Source organism: Colossoma macropomum, unplaced genomic scaffold (assembly GCF_904425465.1).
Source record: "Colossoma macropomum unplaced genomic scaffold, Colossoma_macropomum, whole genome shotgun sequence".
NCBI classification, from domain to species: Eukaryota; Metazoa; Chordata; class Actinopteri; order Characiformes; family Serrasalmidae; genus Colossoma; species Colossoma macropomum.
Window position 1 is genome coordinate 42,646,277 of NW_023494789.1, and position 15,671 is coordinate 42,661,947.

A 15,671-nucleotide genomic window follows, 5' to 3' on the forward strand; every position below is an offset into this window, starting at 1 on the left:
TTCCAGTTTCTTTACAGCTGATAAATTGAGGCCCGTTTAGAGAATATCTAAGTGCGCAAAGTCAAGTGACTGGTGTTGTGAGGTGAACGGTGAGCCAGGTGAACGGTGTTAGAGTGAAAGCAAGGGCCAGAATGGGACTTATTTCGGACTCTCCCGATTAACCACTCCAACATTGGTGACAGCCAAAACTGAACATGTTCTGCGCTCTTTCTATCAGCTCCTCCTATCAGTGAGCTTCCAAACCACCAATCAGTAATGAAGTGTGTTTACTTGGCTGTTCAAACGTGGAATACAAATAGTCATCGAAAGAAATGGAATACCATAATTATATATTTTAACGTTATACTGCCCATCCTCAGACTGGCTGTTTAGCACACTGAGTCAAGCATGATTATGAAGACTTTTGGTACAGGTGTAGCTGCAGCGTCCAAACGCAGTGAAAGTGCACTTACCTGACTCAGATGCCTGCCTCACTCACCTCATTAAATTGCAACACAGCCAGTATCTTAATAATGAACTCTCTGATTGCCAACTGTGTGTTTAGAGCAGAAATCTGCTGCTTCTGATTGTGCACCTCTAATTAAATATCTCTCACTCTGTAGGTGGTGATGTCTGGGCGCGATCAGTGTGAAGGTGGTATGTTTGAGGATGAGTCTGACCGGGACAGCGCAGTGGGCAGTGCTGCGGGGTCAGAGCTGTCGGACGGAGGGAGAGGAGGAGAGAAGGAGGAACCACTGCGACTCTACCTACCTGGAGAGAAGTCAGTCCACATCACTGTGAACAAACAAAGCTGTGTTACAGCACACAGACTGCACATGAAGTTTAACACCTCCCAGTCAAATTCCATGTTTTGTTGATTTTTTAAGTGAAAATAAGTTACACATTCTCTACAGGGAACTTAAATATGACATTTTTTTGCAAATCTTTTTATTGTTTTTAACAAATATGTAACCAAGTGCAACGTACAAACAAGTACAAAGCAATGAAGTGGGAAAAAAATTAGAAAAAGATTTATTTTTAAAAAGATTTATTAGAATCTAAGTCATGATTCTAGTATGAATGAAAATATTCCTAAAAAAGAAATGACACGCGTTGAGCAGAAATCAGATAGCCCTTAAGTTAGATGTCAGTGGACGTGGTCAACGTTGTGGTACAATTATTAAATTTAATTCGGGGACAGTAAAGTTAGAAAGTTTTTCACAGGAGAAAAAGGGTTGCCATGTTTCATTAAATCTTAGAGTGGAACCTTTTAAGGTCCATCGAATACATTCAAGTGTAGCACAACGAAGTGTGTCTCAATGTAGCCTTATAAGGCATCTGGCCAAAAGGGTCAGAAATGCCACAAAATTGGCCTTAAGATTAAAATATGACTTTTTTTAATGAATTAATTTCAGCAAATAAACGAATGAAGTAATTGTGCATTAAATTGTGCAGAAGTGTTTTCTCTGTAGAGGATATGTTCACCTATTTCAAGGGATTTTCTTCCCAGTAAGTACGAAAATTTATCTGAAAAATTGAAAGGGCATGGACACTCGGGGGTGTTCAAACTTTTGCATTTGACTGTATATTTACTTTGTGTCCAAAGGTATCCAGACAGTCTTTAATTAGTGAATTCGGTCACTTTAAAGTGCACCCATTGCTGGTACAGCGCACACAGCTTGTATAATCTCCATAGAAAAGCGCTGACCAATAGAATGGGATGCATGAGCCTAAGGTTACCATGCCCAATACCAAGCAGGTGCTAGAGGGGTATAAAGCTCCAGAGCCCAATGCTGGTGATGGAGTTCTCTGCAGTGATGGAGCTCCGTCCAACGCCTTGGGAATGAGTTGGAGTGATCCAGAACTGACCATCCAACATCAGTACCTGACCTCACGAATGCTCAGTCAGATCCTCACAGCAATTTTCCAACATCTAGGGTAAAGCTCTACTGGAAGAGTACACGCTGTTACTGCAGCAAAGAAGGACAAACTCCTCAGTAATGTCCTTCATTTTAGATGAAACTGTCCATAACTTTTGTTTCAGGTCTATAGATGGGAGTGTGAACCCCTTGGTGGTCTCTGACCTCTCTGCCCGCTCGTCCACCTCTCTGAATGAGGAGCAGTTTGAGGATTATGGCGAGGGAGATGATGTGGAGTACAACTCCATCAGCCCAGAGGACGAAACACGCACAAACGGTTTCTCTGACCTGGGCTCCTCCGGACCCTCCAGGTGGGCGGCTCTGTGTGTTTTTCTGTGTTTGACTGTGTATTATGCTATACTGTGTAGTAGTGGGCAGTATAGGCAAAACATCTATCATGGTATAATTGAAGTTTCTGACAGTTTTGGTATATATATCAGAGTATACAGATTTTTTCCAAATGAAACCAATTTAGATGCTTAACTAAACCTATTTTGGTAGATTAACAGTGGATTATCTCTTTGGAGAATTTCCCTCTGGGATTAAAAAAGTGGTCTATTTTATTAATCTGGGATGTCCATTCACGTTTTAAAAAGAACCATTTTTAACAACCAAAGTAAATCTGAACTATTTTATTGAGCAAAGTAGTAAAAACAGCTGAATGATCTATAGCTAAACCTTTTGGCTTCTTTTTTTATTAAAATCTTTCATTCTTACTTAAAGGGGACCTCCACCACTTTATCAAAATTTCTGTATGATTAAATGGTTAAGATGTAAACAGAGTCATTCAGACTGGTTTGTGTGACATGCTCCGTTCAGAAGTCAGAATTGTTCACAGCGGTGGTGATAGGAACCAGACGTCCCCCTCTAAAAGCTGGTGGAGGGATACATGCAGGATGCTGTGAGGCAAAATAGTCCTCAAAGAAAACTTATTATTTCAGATTTTCCACTATTTTACCATCATCAAACGTCATCATCATTCCAAAACTCATAAGACACGTGTAGGTTCTCTGGTGGTTTTGGATAGTAAATAAAAAGTCTTTATCTGTGTTGTAGTTGTGGCGACCCCTGGTTCCTATCACTACCACTGTAAAGAAATCTGAACCAGATTAATTATTAAGAAGTTTTTAAAAAATTAGTGGAATTCCCCTTTAAACAGATTGTATGCACTTGTATTCTGGCACCTGTACAGTCGCATGAATGTAAGTGCTGGAGTATTTAAGGTGGAACAGGAAATTCAAATAAAAAGCCAACTTAAGCTTCATTGAATTTCTCACATATCCCATATACTTGCCTCTTGCCTCTCAGACATTGCTGGAATTTGGAAAACAGTTATTGTGAAGTTCTGCGGAAGACTTTCAGTTGGTATACTTGAACCAGTATCCCACCCTAATCCTGTGTGCACATATGCCCAATATGCTGCATATGAAAAATATTAACTTTCTTTAAAGGCCCATATCATAGAAAACCAGTTTTTCAATAAAAGAATTAGGCGTAAATACTGTGGAAGTTTTAAAACATATTGTTCACTCCTCACTCCATACAGTTCATTTATTGCATATATATATCTGCCTATACCACCCATTCACACTGACATTATAATGCCTATTTCAGCCTGCACTGTTTTTTGAATGAGATGCCCAATACAGGGCAGCCACTCAGAACAGAGCTCATTTACATATATCAGTCTTAAAGGCACAGTGACAAAAACAGCCTGTTTTAATTCTAAGGGATAAAGAGAGGTTAGAAAATTGTCATGTAGGAAGAAATATGGCTGTTTTTGGTACATAAACCCACACAAGCCAGCAGATAATCAACTGGTCAGTAGAAACTGGTGTTTAGGAGTGGTGATTAGATGAAGAAGTACAGTTAGCATGTAGAGTCATTCTTTTTAAAGGAAGCGAGGGCTGTAGAATTAAGACCCATGACATCACACAGCCTGCAGTACTTCACCAGAAACTAGCAGGACACTCCTAAAAGGCACAGTCATTTGCATAGTTTCACATGAGGCAATACAGTTCTGCAAACAGAGCTACTTCTCACAGTCCCACTGTGGTCTGTGTGAATAAGCCTGAAATGAGTAAACGCTCAGAGGAACCTGAAAGTGGTAGTTTAGCCAACAATCATATTTACACAGTTTCCTCCCTTACCTCAGTGTAGTGGATCAGTCAAGACATGTTTGGCATCTGATGTTTGCTTCTTTAGTGATAGGAACCAGACGTCCACCTCTAAAAGCTCCCTCACAGAAAGTTATTACATGAAATGGTTATAAATACGCTGTGTGATGTCTGAGACACTGTTTTATGATAGTTTTTGGAATAAGCTTGTAGCATAAAGTGCATTATTATGGCGTAGGGGTACATGCAAGGAAAAATAGTCCCCGAAGAAAACTTATTTTTTCAGATTTTCCACCATTTTGCCATTTTAAAAACTCAGAAGACACGTGTAGGTTCACTGGTGGTTTTGAATAGTAAATAAAAAGGCTATAGTTGTGTTGTAGTCATGGCGACCCCTGGTTCCTATCATCACCACTGTAAAGAAATCTGAACCATTTCACACCAAACCACTCTGAATCACTCTGTTTACATCTCAAACACTGAGTTATGCAGAAATTTTGAGCATGCAGTTAGCAGTACGCTAATTGGTGGGCTATAAGCTTCCATTGCGTGTTAGCTGCATTAGCCTTGTAGCTGCAGTGTAAAGCTACGCTCTCAGAAATAAAGGTATTAAACTGTCACTGGGATGGTACCCACAAGGGTACATCGCAGTACCTTTAGTCAAGGAACATAACTGTACCATAATCCATTGAAATGATATATTTTCTGAGTTGGATTGGCTCCACACACCCCCTTTCTCGTCTCCAGGCTTTTTATTTGATTGTTCTGTTTTGAAACATTGGGTTATGAAAATATACAAATATGCGCCCTTCGCCTGGGACAAACCTATTTAAAGGACACAGTTGGACCTTAAAACCACTGTTGTACCTTTTGAGGGAACAATTTACATTGTTTGTACCTTGATGGATGAAAAATGTACCTGCACAGAACCTTTATTTCTAACAGTGTAAAGAGTAAAAAATAATAATGTGTAAGTTTGATTCTTGGCCATACTATTGCTTTAAAGCTGTGAATCACAAAGGAAGAGAGTTGACGTCTTGTAAATGAGCGCAGTTTGCCGTCACCAGTTGTGTGTGTTGTACAATAGCTGAATTTGCAGGAATATACAGAACAAATGTGGAGTTCAGCGTGTATCTGCAGTGTTGAGTAATGTTGGAGTGATTCACTGTGTGGTATTTAATAATAGAAGGTTTAGAAAGAGGATATCCTGTAGATACAGCAGTGCAACTGATGCTGCCTCTCTGTTGTGCATTAGAGGTCCATCTCACAGCTCTAATAATAAAACACTGTGTACTGTAATGTGTGTTTCTGGCCCTCTAGCATGTTTCACAGTGGAGATGAACCATAAGCTTCATGTTAAAGTAACTAAAATAAAAGAAATGAATGAGAATAAAGATTGCATTGTTTGCACTAGTGCTCTCCCGTGCTAAAAGCAGAAATAGGGTCCTTTTTGTTGTTTTCTGTTGATTTTTTTAAAGGGCCCATAGCACCGAAAACCAAGTATATTTAATTAAAAGAGTTTGATGATGTATGTAAAAAATACTTAAAGCTTCAAAACGTACTGTTCTCATGCCCATCTGTAAGTCCATGTATGGAAACGGAGCTTTTTTGTGATGTCACAAAAACCAACACATATCAGCCTACAATAGTTTAGCCCCTTGCACTTACACTGAGTTATGAGAAGTATTTCAGTCTGGAATACTTTATGAACAAGGCACTATACAGGGCAGCCAATCAGATCAAAGTTAATTTGCATATATCAGTGTTAACAGGGCAGTAACAAAAACAGGCTGGTAATTGTGAGATAATTGTAAGAGGTTGAAAAACGGTCATGTGAAAATGAATAAGGACTGTTTTTTGTATATAAACCCACACAAATGTCATAAAATAAAAGAAAAGAAAACACTTAGAATATGAGTCCTTTAAATCCTCTTTAGTTGGCTCTCTTAAAAAAAAGTTAAATTTTAAACAGTTTCCACTTATCCCAGATGGAGTTGATCAGCTAATGCCGGCCTTACGCCAAACGACTTTTCAAGCGATTTCACTGATGCAGGCAAATATCCATGTCGGAATAAAATCACGAGAGTCTTGTTAGAGTCGCGTCGCGCTCGCGTCATCTCGATCGTTTGGTATAAGGTGGTGAAGATGGCGGTCTTAAGTCAGTCTTTCTCTCGTCTTGACGCTGCGACAAAATCAACCGTGTTTAATATTATCGCAAGTTTTACGTCTTGGCTCATGCAAATAGTGACGTGCTGAGAGAGAGAGAGAGAAAGAGAGAGAGATGCAGGCGTGACTGCCTGAAATCTCTGTTAAAAAAAACGGCAATTCAATACAATAGTCATAATAACTTACAATGTAAACTGACTGTTTTAATATTTCAGGTCCACTGAGCCTGTAACACGTAAGGAAATGTGCAGAGGACTTTAAGAACGCCATCATTGAAGAGTCATCAATGTTTTTCTATTTTTTTCTGTTTTCTGTTACACTGTTTCTTATTTTGTTTGTTTGTTTCTTATGGTTTAGTTCATGACACCCAGTCGACGATGCTGAATCGCTGCATGCTGTGTTGATGTGTAAATCTTTATATCAAATTTAAAAAAGTAACATTTTTCAGGCCCAGCCAACGTATCTTCCCATCTGTACCACTATAGAGTGGAAGGAAAAGTGTTTATCTGCTTGTAAATTTTCCCCTGGTGCATGATGGGGAATAATCTCAAAAATCTAGTTGCAATCTTGTAAATAGTGACACTGCAAGATTCCTAGTCTTTGCAAAATCATAGTCTCTGACTAAAAAATGCGACACTGTCTTTAGATGTGAGAAGGTGTCAGACTTTAGTCTTTCAAAAGTCTTTTCAATGTCTTCTAGTGTATGGTTAGTATAAGACGTGTTTGGTGTCCAGATTTTCCTTCTTTAGCTACTTGGCCGACAAACACTAAAAGTCAATAGTCGCCTGAATCTTTTCTGTAAATGTAACCCGAAAACGTCTCTCAACCGGCTGCATTCAGGTTTACTTTAAGGTGGCACAGACTTGCCTGCGAGCTAGAAAATGGAACAAAACTTCACTGTGTAGCTGAACGCTGCCGTCAGACACTTCAGACAGGAGGTGTCGTGCTGATTTTCGCCTCCCCTTCACGATAGAGTTGTAGCTACAGTGCTAAAGAAGCAAATTTTGGACACCAAGCATATCTTAGCTGATCATATAAACCTGGCTTGAGTGGAAGATTGTAGATGGATGCTGGAGGATGGCCAGATCAATTTGCAGTGTGTTCATACACACACACACACACACACACACACAAACACACACATGCACACACAAACACACACCCCTTTTCATGTCTTGGCAGCTGCTGAAGCGTTTCTCAGCACATGCAAATCTTCAGGGAGTTTTAGACTGGACTTGTTTTCACTTATTTCAATTTAAAGGTTACTTTGCGTGTGTGTATGTGTCTTATTGTGTGTGTGTGTGTGTGTGTCTTATTGTTTGTGTGTGTGTGTGTGTGTGTGTGTGTCTCTGCAGTGCGGGTCAGACTCCGCGGAAGGTGCGGCAGGTGAACGAGGATCACCCGGAGCTTTACTGCTCTCACTGCTGCAAGAAATTCACTCAGCTCAATGATCTTGAGAACCGACTTAGAAACATCAAAACACACAGGTAACGCACTCACAAACACACACACACACACACACACAAACATCTCTATAAAATCACATAGGATACTTCCAATTATCCTGTAACAGAGATCTTTAAATCTTGAAAACAGTTTCTGCTCCTGGATTTTGTGTTCATGAAAGTACCTATAATACCTTTCCCCATCACCCCAACTCTACCCATAATACCCTTCTCCATCTCCCACTACTTTACCCATAATACCCTTCCCTATCACCCCTGCTTTACCCATAACACCCTTCCCCATCACCCACTACTTTACCCATAATGCCCTTCTCCATCACCCACTACTTTACCCATAATACCCTTTCCTATCACCCCCGCTTTACCCATAACACCCTTCCCCATCACCCCAGCCCTGCCCATAATACCCTTTTCCATCACCCCTGCTCTACCCATAATACGGGGCAGTTGTGGGCTGGAGGTTAGGGAACCAGCTTTGTGACCACTGTGGATAGGGCTGCCCACCACATTGGGCAAGTGTGCTCACTACCCCTAGTGTGTGTTCACTAGTGTGTATGTGGTGTTTCACTGCACAGATGGGTAAGAGTGCGGAGGTGAAATTTCCCCGTTGTGGGACTAACAAGGGTCACTTAAGATTAATCTTAATACCCTTCCCCTTCACCCCCTGCTTTACCCCTAATACCCTTCCCCATCACCCCAGCTCTACCCAAAATTTCTTTCCCCATCACCCCCAGCTCTACCCATAATACCCTTCCCCATCATTAAACACTGCAGTATTCGCTCCATTCCCCCATTATTTCTCAGTCCCCCTTATAACAGGAACAGGAGTGTCTCTCTCTCTCTCTCTCTCTCTCTCTCTCTCTCTCTCTCTCTCTCTCTCTCTCTCGCTCTCGCTCTCTCGCTCTCGCTCTCGCTCTCTCTCCCTCCAGTCAGCTCAGCTTGTTCCTTTAAGGGTGAAGCTGCAGATAGCGTCTGTTCTTGTTCTGTTTGCTGACTCGGCACTCTTCCCTCAGTCTGCTCCCTCTCTCCTCCTTTCTCCTATTCCCCTGTGAATAGAGAGAAGGGAGAAAATCTTAAAATCTTTCTCTTAAAGGAATAGCTCAGTGTTGTTTAACCGACTCTGCTGTGTCTGTAGCGTGCGGTCCATCACAATGGATCATTTCAACATGTTAACCTGCACCAGGAAAAGAACAGAAAAATATGTATATAAAACTCACTTCTAATAAAATCTGTGATTTACAGTGGTGGTGAAAAGAACCAGCGGTCACCATGACTACAAAACAAATATAGGCATTTTATTTACTATTCAAAACCACCAGTGAACCTACGCAAGTTTTATATGGAATGTTGATGATGGTAAATAGTGGAACATCTTAAAATGATGAGTTTTCTTTGGGGACTGTTTTACCTCACAATGTCCAGCATGTGTCCCTCCACCATGAATGAAGTTTAAGGTCAAAATATTCTTAAAACTTTCCAAAATCTAATGTCTCAGACATCAGGCAGTGTATTTTTAACCATTTTGTGTAATAACTTTCTGTGAGGGAGCTTTTAGAGGTGGACATCTGGTTCCTATCACCACCACCGTGATCAATTCTGACTCGGTTAGTTTCTCTAGAACGGAGCATTTCACACCAAACCACTCTGAACGACTCTGTTTACATCTTAACCACTTAATTATGCAGAATGTAGACATGCAGTTAGCACCATGCTAAGTGGCAGTGCTAATAAGCTTGCATTACTTGTTAGCTTAGCTTCAAATAGCTAGTGCAAAAACTATGGAAGCAAAGTTCTTTAGGTTTAAGGTGTTAAATGTTCTCGGTGGGCAAAATTAGCCTAAGAATAAGCTGTTTTGTCTGACTGTTTGTTTTGTTTATGTTTCTGATCTTTTTCAGCCCAAACAGAAAAATCTCCAGCACGGCGTTTGGCAGGTAGGCCTGTGTGTTAATCATTAGCTACGCATTTACACTGCCCCAAGGTCAGCACTGTGATTACATATCACTGTATTCATATCGCTGTGGTCATAGTTGTGCGTATGTCAAGTATTTCCAAACTGCTTTGAACATGGCTCAGCAAATCAGATCTTAGAACTGGAGTGTTTATGCTTTAGAGCGATAAATGTACACAAAGCAGGGGTTTTAATATGTGTTGTGTTATTCATTTTAACGTATTGAAAGTATAGTTTTGTGGTCGTAATACACACTAGAAAAAAGATGGTTCTTCAAGGGTTCTTTAGTAAAGAAAATGGTTTTGTAGAACCATGAACACTCAAAGAACCCTTTCCATGATTAAAGGGTTCTTTGCATCATGAAAGTGTTCTTCAGATTGATGGAGAATGTGCTGTAAATGGTCCTATATAGAAACATTTTGAATAGCACCAAAAAGGGTTCTTCTACTGTGACAAGCTTGACGTCGTAACAATAGCAGACCACTTTTTGGTGCTCTATAGAACCCTGTTCAGAAATGTTCTATATAGAACCACATACAACACATCAATGTGAAGAACCGTTTCACCATGCAAAGAGCCCTTTAATCTCATAAAGGGTTATTTGAGAGTTCGTGGTTCTGTATAGATCCATTTTTTTACTAAATAACCTTTGAAGAGCCATCTTTTTAAGAGTGTGGAACCATTTTGAAAACGGTAATATATGTAGAACCATATACAACACATTCTTCATCAATCTGAAGAACAATTTCACCATGCAAAAAAGTATTTTTACATGCAAATGATTCTATATTGCAGTCGTCGCTCTAAATAGACCCATTACCTTTTTTTTAAGAGTGTAATTTAATTTACAGTACTGTGCAAAACTCTTAGGCAGCAGTGAAAATTGTTGAAATCTGTGTATCTCGTCAGTAAAACATTATTGCTGTGTTTATACTGTGAGGGTGGACAGACGTCAGCAAGCCAGATATTTCATTATTTTTAATGAAGCAGTGACAGAAAATTCTCCTGACCCTAGCTTCCCGCAGCAGTCATAGAAACTCTTTCATCTAGAGTTAAATTTTCCCCAAATTTTGCCACCTTAAAACAGACTGCAGTACTGGAAATAAGCACAGCTGCATTGCCACGAGACGCAGTAAAACACGCTGAAACCGACTACATGCTTGAGTAAATGAAGGATTTAAATATTCTTTGTCTTCTAGATGGTGCATGCTCATATTTTTAGGTAAAGTGGCTCGATGTTTTGAAAAAAAGCTGCAGCATGAAGTTTAAGGTTTACATTACGTTTATGTCACGTCTTCTTCTGAGAGTTTATTGGCCGATTGCAAAGCGGAAATCTGGTTACTGCCTGACTCATGTAGACAAGGAGTTTTCACATTATCTTATTATTCAAGTGCATGTAACCACGTTGATCAGATTGACAAAATCTGATTTTCTGCAGTTAGCGGATTATGAAGTGCATGTAAACACACTCAATGTAAAAATATTTTTGTTTCAGTAAAGGTATGAGTATGTTGGTTAATAGAACATAGGTTTGGTTCCTGACTTCTCACTGTTCTCCAGCCGTCTCACAGATTTATTCAGTTCCATTAGCAGCACCTGATTTAATTTGATGAAGTATTGATTAGGTGTATAAACTATTGCATAGTAACTATAAATACTGTGGAATTCCTTCTGGAGAGATTTGGAAATGGTTAGGATAGTGTATTGTTTTTTATGTATGTGTATTTATTCTAATAAATAGTGTTTTCTTTTAGTAAATAAATGTTTACTGCTCAGATAAATGGCTTTACATACAAGTTTCTCACTTTTAATGCCACGTTTACATATTTAATGGTAGACAGACGACAGCAAACCAAAAAAACAAAAAATTGCTTTGTTTAAATTGGAGCAGCGACCGACAAATTTTGTCACCGTGAGCGGCAGCGTTCCCTTGGCTGCAGCAGTAAGCATAATGTTCTGCACCACTTCAGGGGCTGGAGTCACGAAAGCTTTCTTAAGAAAAAACTTGCAAAGATTCTTAAGACAAACACTACGAAGTTCATAAGAATGTAATTAAATGCAAAACTTAAGTTCTCAGATATTCTCTTAAGACTATCTTAATTATTTTCTTAAGAATATCATTGTTTTCTTATATATGCCATAAATGGCTCAAGATACATTGTGAATGTATATTAACGGTTATTTCCGTTATTTAGTTTAATCCACTCAAAGGAGCAAAATGGAGGAAAAACATTAAACCAAGTGTTTAAAAAATTAGCAAACAAGAATTAGAGGTGATGGTGGAACAAACAGCCAACAGGAACAAATCCTCATTGGAAAATATGATAGTTGTGGGGTGACGGATGAGAATGAGGAGCAGCAGCAGAAGTAAATGTAGATGCTCACCTCATCGACTCTCACAGCCTAAGACAAGTATGAGGCTATCGTAAGGTTAAGAAAACATTCAAGAACATAATGTTTTCAAGAATATCCCTTCTTCTTAGAACTATTCTTAAGAAAAGGAAATTCTTAAGACGTTATTTGACAAATAACAATTTCTCATAACTTTGTTCTTAAGAATAAGGTTAAGAAAAAATACATGTTTACGAAGATTTTCTCTCTTAAGACCAGTATTCCCAACTGCAAGTGATGGATGCTCGCACTGTAGTTAAAGTCCAGGTGAACTAGTTCATGTACAGCAACTACTGAACTTCATGGAAAATACAGTATTAGTAATAGTAATAGTGGATAACACCGTCACCATGGTAACGTACATGGCTTCTTGCCACTGTTGGCTGTTATGAGGCGCGGCATTTTCCAACAGCAACATTTTAAAGCAGCATTATGCAGAACACAGATTGGGGGTGGGGTCTCAGACTGCAGTTGTGTTTGTGTGTAGCAGAGTGTACATTGTCTCTGTGACCTCTGTGAGTGTCAGGTGCCTTTAACAGTGAGAATTCAGGTGTTTTTCTCAGTCACCTGTATTATTCACAGTAGAATTAGTAGACCTGAGAGAAGGAGACAGATTAGCACTGTTTAACACTGCATTGTGTGTGTGTGTGTGTGTGTGTGTGTGTGTGTGTGTAGAGATTCTCTGGGACGTGATGAGATTTATTCAGTGTGTGAGGGGGTGTGTCGCTGCAGATCTTTTCACACCCGATAGTTGTAATATTGATAATGGATTCCCGTCACTTTAACTGGCCGTGAGTGTGTGTGTGTGTGTGTGTGTTTGTGTGTGTTTGTGTGTGTGTGTGTGTGGGAGGGGCTGAGGCAAGTAGGACAGGGGAGCAGAGTGTGTCTGTGTAGCTTTAAGCTCGACTCCGCACAGTCACATCTCTCCTGCAATGCAGTCTGACTCCAAACACTCAGTTGTAGAATAGAGCTCAGTTAGTGTTAATGCAGAAGTGGTGCATCGTGGGTAATGTAGTTTTAATGTAGTAACACATAGTTCTGTTGATACATTATTTCTGGGATGTGATCTATGTGTATTCGCGGTCCGTTTCAGGATTTGATGCAGTATGTATCGCTCTCGCTCTCTCTATCTCTCTTTCTGTTTCTCTCTCTCTCTTTCTTTTGCTCTGTTTCATTCTTTCTCTCTTGTTCTTTTGCTTTCCCTTTCTTCTATCCCTCTCTTTCTCTCTTTCTCTCTCTCTTTCCACTGTTACTTCTCTTTCTCTTTCCCTTACGCTATCTTTTCATTCCCTCTTTCTCACTCTTTCTGTTTTCTTTCTTTCTTTTTCCTCTCACTCTCCATCTTTCTTCCCCTAGTATCTCTTCTTTTCCCCATCTTCTTCCTCATTTCTTTCATTTTCTGTTTCTTTCTCATTTTCTCACTTTTTCTCCTCTACTCTCTCTCTTCCTATCTTTCTTTTTTCTTTCTTTCCCTCCCTCTCTCTTTCTTTCCCTCACTCTTTCATTTTCTGTCTACCCTTATTATTTCTTTCTCTCTCTTTATCATCCCCCCTTTTCAGTCTTTCTTCTCTCACTCCTTTTCCCTCATTCTGTCTCTGTATACATTGCAGTGAGTGTGTGTGTGTATATGTGAGTGTGTTCTCACTGCTGTGTGGGTTTGTTTTACAGGCAGCTGCTCCACCACAGTAACCTCAGCAGCAGTAACGGCAGTACGGAGGATCTGTTCAGAGACAGCATCGACTCCTCGGATGCAGACATCTCTGAGAAGGTAATGCATACACACACACACACACACACACACACACACACACACACACACACTATAACTGACCTCCTTAATCTAATCTGCCTGATAAAGTTAACCCGTCTGCACTCCGTCCGGAATAGCCAGTCAAACCTAATTTAAGACCTTGTGTCATTAAGTTCACGTCATTTACTGCTAGTGTTTAATTGAGACCATTTATCAGGAGCGAAGGTCATTTCAGCTTTAATATGATAAACAGAAACTATGATTCAAAAACTGAAATGGCTATTTCTTTCAGAGCGCAGATAAAGATTATGAATATTTAATCTGTATTAACTCTCTCTGTACAACTAGTTTGACTCAGAAGGGTTAATCTGGGGTTGAGCCCTATTGGAGCTGGATTAGTTTTGTCTGCCGTCATTTTTTGTGATTTTGTGATTTTAGTCCAGTATGAATCTACCAAGTCTGCTAAGTAATTCCAGTATGAATCACCTTATAATTTCCTGCTCCTTCACAGGTTTGGGATGTGTCAAAATACAAGTATTGAAATACATATTCAGAATACAGAAATCATCTGTATTTAGTCCAAGTTACATGTTATAAAGACAGTATTCAGAGTACAGTTACTTTTTGCATTTTTAGGAGAATACCTTTAAAACACGTACCCACTAAATAAAAACACAATCTTCAAAATAAATACCATAAGTGCTTGTTTATTAACTATTTTAAAATCAGTGCACAGCATGTAGCAAACATACCCGTTAGACGAATTCTAAAGACGACCTCAAATGACAGCTGCTTTACAAATACTGATATACCTACTAAAGCCTGAGTAGACTGATAAATCAATGTGATGATCGGTTATTAATCTCAGTGTTACTAGGATCTGCTGAAGCCTGAGTAGACTGATAAATCAATGTGATGATCAGTTATTGATCTCAGTGTTTCTGAGCTCTGCTAAAGGCTGAAATCACGACTTTTTCAAAGTATTCAGCTCAACTCTGCTTCTTCATTACTGCTGGTCCTGTTTAAACCAACTTCATGGTAGTATAATAAAAAATTCTGCTAATAAATAAGGGTACATTTGTTTTTTGGATACCAGGAGACGAAGCTAAGCGCTGAAATGGAGCTTTTGGCACAGTTTCTTCACTCTCAGGCTCAAAACAGCACCATTGCAATCTACAGCATTTCTGTAGGTCTATTTAGAAGGAGAATGAAAATGAAACATGTTGAAGGCTCCTCATGCAAGGCAGCGAGATTTGTCCTGTTGGGCAGTGTTTAAGTTGAATGAGCCCAGTTATGAGCCTAATGCTATTCTACATTGTTAAAACTAAAGGTGCCTTGAATATCCAATAGGGTACACAGAGAGCTACAAAAATACATATTAAGGTGCCTCAAAAAACCTTCCTATATAATGCGATTGATAGTATACAAGCTCTTGCAGGAATTTCTGACTACCTCACTCGAGTCCATCAAGTATGATGATTCAGCTCTAGCATCCTAGAAGAGCTTTCTTTTGACTGAGCGATCAAGCACCTTTGAGGGTTCCTAAGAGAACTTTCACACCAATTTTCACACTAATTTAACATTTCTGGGGTTCCTTAAAGTCTTCTTGTGTTGTACCAGGTCCCTTTAGTGGCTAAAAAGTTTGGTGAGCACCTACATCCATGAAAAGAATGACTGAACTAGGATTTGCATGCTCGCAATTACATTTTATGACCATGTACATATTGATTACTGGAATTTCTTAAGATACAAAACCAAGAAGAGGTTTCAGACCATGATGGAGAAAACAGTTCCTCAAGGAACTTTGTGAATTATCTTAAGTTCTTCAGAGCCCTTTTCAGAAGTGTTCCGTTGGTGTGGCAAGCTGAGGGACTACAAGGGAAAACCAAGATCTTAAATCTGCACTAGTGCTCAAGATGCTGATATGGGATGCGA

General features: G+C 39.5%; 1 protein-coding gene across 2 annotated transcripts in view; it reads left to right on the plus strand.

Moving 5' to 3' along the window:
• rab11fip4b (RAB11 family interacting protein 4 (class II) b) overlaps positions 1 to 15,671 on the plus strand; it is a 44,684-nt gene that overhangs the window by 13,712 nt on the left and 15,301 nt on the right. For both annotated transcript variants that reach the window (XM_036571409.1, XM_036571410.1), the window contains exons 2-6: positions 603 to 760; positions 2,024 to 2,209; positions 7,537 to 7,668; positions 9,543 to 9,578; positions 13,655 to 13,754. In XM_036571409.1, coding sequence (XP_036427302.1) covers positions 609 to 760; positions 2,024 to 2,209; positions 7,537 to 7,668; positions 9,543 to 9,578; positions 13,655 to 13,754 — 606 coding nt within the window. In that variant the 5' untranslated portion in view covers positions 603 to 608. The remainder of the gene's footprint in view (positions 1 to 602; positions 761 to 2,023; positions 2,210 to 7,536; positions 7,669 to 9,542; positions 9,579 to 13,654; positions 13,755 to 15,671) is intronic.